The sequence below is a fragment of the Myxocyprinus asiaticus genome, chromosome 6 (assembly GCF_019703515.2).
Source record: "Myxocyprinus asiaticus isolate MX2 ecotype Aquarium Trade chromosome 6, UBuf_Myxa_2, whole genome shotgun sequence".
Lineage (NCBI taxonomy): Eukaryota > Metazoa > Chordata > Actinopteri > Cypriniformes > Catostomidae > Myxocyprinus > Myxocyprinus asiaticus.
In genome coordinates, this window is record NC_059349.1 from 33841485 (window position 1) to 33848193 (window position 6709).

General features: G+C 38.3%; 2 protein-coding genes across 3 annotated transcripts in view; one reads left to right on the forward strand and one right to left on the reverse strand.

The window, feature by feature from the left end:
- The window catches only part of asap1a (ArfGAP with SH3 domain, ankyrin repeat and PH domain 1a), an 80841-nt gene extending 74166 nt beyond the window's left edge, over positions 1–6675 (reverse strand). For both annotated transcript variants that reach the window (XM_051699925.1, XM_051699924.1), the window contains exons 1-3: positions 6474–6675; positions 6141–6227; positions 4569–4695 (exon numbers count right to left, since the gene is read on the reverse strand). In XM_051699925.1, the coding sequence (XP_051555885.1) occupies positions 4569–4695; positions 6141–6199 (186 nt within the window). In that variant the 5' untranslated portion in view covers positions 6200–6227; positions 6474–6675. The remainder of the gene's footprint in view (positions 1–4568; positions 4696–6140; positions 6228–6473) is intronic.
- Positions 1–6709, forward strand: part of LOC127442139 (uncharacterized) — a 439805-nt gene that overhangs the window by 113653 nt on the left and 319443 nt on the right. The gene's annotated exons all lie outside the window — the stretch shown is intronic.

The following is a 6709-nucleotide window of genomic DNA, read 5'->3' on the forward strand; positions in this document are numbered from 1 at the left end:
GAAATGTTTCCCATGATCTTAAAAATCTTTTGATCTGAAGGCGTATGCTTAAATGTTTGAAATTAGTTTTGTAGACAAAAATATAATTGTGCCACCATATTCATTTATTTCATTATAAATTTAAAATGTAATTAAAAAAAAAAAAAGCTTTTGAAATTGATGACTTGGACCAAATAATAAAGAAAAGCAGCCAATAAGTGCCCAACATAAATGGGAACTCCTTCAATACTGTTTAAAAAGCATCCCAGGGTGATACCTCAAGAAGTTGGTTGAGAAAATGTCAAGAGTACATGTCTGCAAATTCTAGGCAAAGGGTGACTACTTTGAAGATGCTAAAATATATGTTTTGATTTATGATTTATTTTGGATTTTGTTTAGTCACAACATAATTCCCATAGTTCCATTTATGTTATTCCATAGTTTTAATGACTTTACTATTATTCTAAAATGTGAAAAAAATATATAATAAAGAATGAGTGTTTCAAAACTTTTGACCGGTAGTGCGTATATATATATATATATATTACATAGTGTTTATATGGCCATTATGGTACTAGTATAAAACTCATCTCAGAAGTAGAGGTCGACCAAAAGTGTGAAGTAGAGAAGGTGGTGGAAAAGGCTGATAACCGTTTAATCGGCCAATAGTTTTTAAAATCGGTTCATAGAATGTTACAACATTCTCTTAGTCGGCAGAGACATAGAGGCCAGAGTCCAAAATGAATAAAATCCCAGTTGTAGTTTATTTGTCAACCAAAATCCCAATAAAAAATCAGAAAAAAAGAAGATTAGATGCATAGCGTGGAACTTTTTTAACACTAAACAAGCCTGAAACACATTGGGGACTCTTATTTTGAAATGACGGAGAGCTGGCTCCATTACAATCCAAGTCTTTCTATAATAATAATTATAATTATTTATATAATTATAATTTATAATTATAATTATAATAATTTTCTTTATTTATCACACATTATACATTTGCACATATACAGTGAAATTCTTCTTTTTTTTCACATATCCCAGCTAGGCTGGGGTCAGAGTGCAGGGTCAGCCATGATACAGCGCCCCTGTATCATGCAAGTCAGTCCATTTGCGGCCATTTCTGGAATGCTCGCGGGAAGCTATTTCCAGTCACAACAGTGAAGCTCCTATCTACTTGACAGGGGGAACACTGAAATCTATAAAATGGTTGGTCAAGATTACGATCAAAGAACATATTACAAATCAGCAGTAAAAACTGACAACACTGGAATCATAAAATGTGCTTTTTTACTACAGATTATGCTAAAAAATATATATATATAATTCCCGGCTTGTATAGCTAATGCACATGCACATTCTCGAATTGATTGACAGTCGATGTCTGTATCTAAAAGGTGATTGGCTCTTTTACCTGTAAGGCTGGACTTCCTTTCTACATCCATTGACAGTTGGGCATTCCAATTTCTCCCGTTTATTTTAACAGAACTGGCCCGTCTCTGCTAAACAGTCTCTGGTTCCAATGCTCTATATTTAATATTTACCAAATTAAGCTTTTTATAGCCTATGTATTATTATTATTCACAATATATGAAGTTGGAGACACGATGTATGTGCTGATGGGGGACGTTTCCATATAAGCTGGGTTTCCATCTAAATGTTTCACATTTTTAAGCGCATTTCAAAAACTTTGACTAAAGAAAATACTAATTGCTGCGCGTTTTTATCCATTGCATCATGCGCATTATCTTAAGGGAGCACACCTTGTCTTGATGGTGCATCTGAATGACCTCCTTGCTTCAAGGAGAGTTTTATTTGCAGGATTGGAGCAATTGTACATCATTTTATTAAATGCAGCCAGGAGATGCCACAGAATAAGTGTAATATCTGATATAATGAGGGCCGAAATGGCTGCGATGCCCATATGCCGCCAGCCTCCGCATACCTAGGAGTGCCCACGCTCAAGACTATGTGGAACCCACTTAAGACCAGCTGTGGGTTAAACACTTCCAAATGCCAAGGGCTATGCACGAAAAATTATGTGCCAAGATCGGACCTTTCGTTGAACCAGTCACATCAAGCCATCGCACACTCATAAAACATGGTCAAAACACATCATCATTTTGCAAATAAACTGTTTCCATCACCTTAAAGAGCACCTATTATGGTTTTTCATATAGTGTTATATAGCTGTTTGTGAATGTAAAAAAGTCTGCAAAGTTTCAAAAATCAAAGTGCACGAAATATGGAGTTATTGACACCCAAAAGAAAGAACCGATTCTGAACACCTGAAACAAGTCGTTAGTAATTCCAGACATACTTCCTGTACTAACCTATGTAATTCGGTAACAAAAAAGCCCGCCTCTGGTCTGTTTACATGTACAGCCAGTGCACGCTGTTAGCCTGTTAGCTGTTAGCCTCTGCTAACCGGTTAACTCACGTTATTGTCAAACTACATATAAACTTACCACTGAGAAACGTCCTGTTCTCATTGCGATGGTGGTTCGGCTTTATCTTCCGATGCATCATTGTCGGACTCGTGCTCAAATTGGTAAGGTAAAACAGACATTTTTTCAGACGGAGCTGAAACTCGGATATGGTAGTGGGCGCTTCCTTTCCAACATGCGCTGTAAGCGGTAGACTAATCACAACAGACTGGGACATCTCACCAATCAGAGCAGAGTAGGCTCTCTGAAAGGAGGAGTTTAGAATGAATCCTTTAGAACGGATCATTGAAGGAGTCGTTTTTGACACTGGGAAAAAAGGTAATGCTGCAAAAAGTGTTTTTTGACCTTGGATGCATGTAAATCTATTGCATGAGACCTTTAAAACAAAATTAGGCACGTTTAAAAACCATAATAGGTGCACTTTAAGGCACAATTTAAATAATGCGAAACTCTAGAAAATCTACCTCCTCCTAGCGCATAAAATTTTAAGCAAATTATGAGAGTTTATCCGCATATCAACCATTTCCATTCAGGATTTCTTATGCATAATTTCTTATGATTTCTAATGCACATAACAATTGTTGCATGGAAACCCAGCTACAGAGGGGGAAAAAATCAGCAACTATCCACATAGATTTTTGCAGATAACAGATAGTTCCAATCAGTCGGCACCAATTAATCAGTAAAACCGATATATCGTTCTACCTCTACTCATAAGTGTGAAAAGATTCACACTTAAGAGAAACAAAAAGTCAGTCCTGTACAAAACATGCAATATTGTAAGATGTGATCTCATATTTGACCAAAGGCTCATTAATTCTTATTAATTCTCATTCATTCTTATCCTACTCAGCCGTCATTGAGTCTGTCCTGTGTACATCTATGTCTGGTTTGGTTCAGCCACTAAATCTACAACGGATAGTTAGGACTGCTGAGAGGATTATTGGTGCCCCCCTGCCCACCCTCCAAGACCTGTACATCTCCAGAGTGAGGAAACGTGCAGGTAGAATCACTCTGGACCCCGCCCACTGCCTTTTTGAACTGTTCCCCTCTGGCCAGCGCTACAGAGCACTCAGCGCCAAGAGAACCAGGCACAAGAACAGCTTTTACCCTCAGGCCATTTACCACATGAACAATTAAACTGCCTCAGGACTCCCCCATAGTGCAATAATGTAAATACATATCTCATGTACATATGTAAATTAACATATTTAATTCAATAACTGTACATACACCTACCTTGCACATGTACATAAGCCATTCTGTTATATGTCCTATTATATGTATGTCTGTTTATACTCTTACCTTGTTTTATATTCTGTGTCTCATTGTAATGTTCTGTGTGCACTTGCTTGTTTCTCCTACCACCAAAAAAAATAATAATAATTCCTTGTCTATGTGAGCACACCTGGCAATAAAGCTCATTCTGATTCTGATTAACTCATAGATCTAGATGGCAATATTGTAAATACACATTGCGTCTTTTAGAATGACATCACAGAGGTCATCATCAAACGGATGTTTTTTGTTTCTCTTCAAAGAAATAAAAAACAGCATATAGGCTCACCACAGAATCAATACTACAATAGTCAGTACAACTGGCCTCTTCTCACGTGAATGGACTCCTTATGCATCGCTTAACTGAACCAACAGTGCACCGTTATTTGTTCTTACAGAAATGAGAGAGAGAGATATATAAAAAAAAAAAAGAAAATTCATACACAAAAAGCAAGAATAAAATGGTCAGATGCCCTGGAAAACAATTCAGCAGCTGGATGTCAATCAAATAGGAAAAACTGTGACATAATACCCTCAAATGATTTATTGCACGTATAATTGTTAACAATGCTCTTCCGCATGCCAGCCTTCATCAGCGCCGCATTTGTGTACTGTCCTGTAAATCCATATCTATGGAACTACAAGCAACCCAGCGGGGACAAGCCGAAGCTTCAAAAGAGCGAGTTAAGGAGAATTTAGAGGTTGTATGACAGAGCCGAGTGTAAATTATATTCTACGTGGACCCTCCATTTGACTGGATTGTCTTTAACGTGGGCTCGTTTCAGCACCATTATTTTTCCCTCGCACAACAGCGCGAGATGAGCCTCCCTGACATAACAGTAATATAGCGGCCTTACTCACCTCCTCCAGAACACTGACCGTGTTCCGACAGCTCTGCAAGCGGGTGGTGAAGCTTGATGTCGTGGGGGAATTGTAATCCTCCGTCGTCTCCGAGAGAAACTCGGATACCGAGATCTGATCCGGCATCCTTGAAAACACAGTCGCCCAGTAAAAATGGAGGGGAGAAAAAAATCACAATAGCACCATTAATTAGCTAGGGGTGGTCAAGAACGGAGCGAGGTCTCTGTTTTGGGGTACGACTGAATGGCAAGGCAATGCGTAAAATTAAACTAAACGTAGCCAAACGTGCGGTAGTGCCGTTTTCTTCACCGACTATGCAATTCCCGTCCCTAGAGAGGGTCGTTGCGTGTTATTTCTACGTCTTTCCTCGTCTTAATTATCCACTTGCATCAACAGAAAAATAACGGCTCAGACTCCTCTCCTTGTCCTCCCAATGTAAGATGCGAGGCTGGTTTAAACTGCCCTCATTCCCCAAATTCAGCTTTAAAATGGTTTGGAGATTCTATTTTGAGTATTTCCTTGAATTACTGTTGTTCCGGTCTCGGAAGCGGTTTCATTCTGTTTTCCTTTCCTCTTTCCTCCGTTTTCCCCAGTCCTGACGGTCTGTGTGCTCCCTGACACCAGCGCGTGCACGCACGCTCATCTCCTCCCACCATTGATGACGGCTATAAACAAGAGAAGAAACTGCGCATGCGTCGGAACGCGATGGACAGGGCTTTACCTTTACTGCTTTATGTTACCCATAAAGCAAACTCTTTGTGTACGCATAGAAGAACTGTTAAAGTGATATTTAATGTACACAGACGGAATTGAATGTTAACATGCACTGGAGCAAGAAATGTTTTATGTTTCTATAACAATCTAATAATAAAGGCCCTATTAAATATCAGTAGACTGTATGACATTCTATCATATGTGTATTATATTGTTATAATACCAGATCCAGTGAGGCACTTACAATGTAAGTGAATGGGGCCAATCCGTAAACGTTAAAATGCTCACTGTTTCAAAAGTATAGGCACAAGACATACACAATATGCTTGTCAACATAATTTTGGTGTGATAAAATCGCTTATCAACCTTTTCTGTGTAAAGTTAGGCCTATATCCAGTTACTTCGTTATGCCGAAAACCCTGTAATATCCCCATAAGCGATGATTTAAACAACTTTATAACTCAAATAATAGACGAGTTTTGACAGAAGAATTAATGTAAGTGCTTTTATAAAATTATAAGCGTTACGTTTCTGCCTTTAAAACCTCCAAAAATTGGCCCCATTCACTTCCATTGTAAGTGCCTCACTGTAACCCAGATTTTTTGCTTTTTTAAAAGAAAAGGGACGATTCGAAATTAAGTTTTGTGGTAATAAACATTATGCTACAATACAAATGCTGTCTATTGAGCTTAACTTGAACGGAACCTGGAATATTCCTTTAATAATAGTTTAATTGCTCTGTTGTAAAAATGAGGAGTTTTAGTGTATGCTGCTTTGCAAATCTACATGCAGAATAAATCTGGTGATGTACTCATTGGAATATATAATGATAAAAAAGCAGTGCATTTTCCAACTCACCGGCTCCATAATGAATCTCTTGAGGAAAAACTTGATAAACGCGAGGATGAGGACCTCATGGCTCTGTAGTCACCTCAATGAAACAGCCTCGAATTGAGACAATATAAATGTATTATTGATTAGTTGAGTTAGATAACATCCCAAATACCTCTATAAGTTACAGATAAATAATTAAATATGATTGGCATCTTTTCTAGAAAAAAAACATTGCATAAACAGTATACATTTTGTGGAGTTTTAGCATAGCCTAATTTGCTCCTCACATTATATTTATCTGAGACATGAAACAAAGTCTCAGATAAAAAGGGAAAAAAGCCACGCCTTATAACTTACCGAGACCGCCGCGGTTTCACCCCGTGTTAGTAATTTTAAAAGTAACTGCAAAGCCAATTGTGGGTAGAGCTCCGTATTTCCAAGTGCCACCATATTCACTGCATTTTACTGTATCCAGCGCTGGGACATTTCGGGCAGAAATCACATGCCGCTACAGTTACAATGAGCCTGGAATGTGCGCATTGATCTGCCCCATCTGCTGCTGCTGGACAGGAAGCGAAAATCAAGCATGTGGA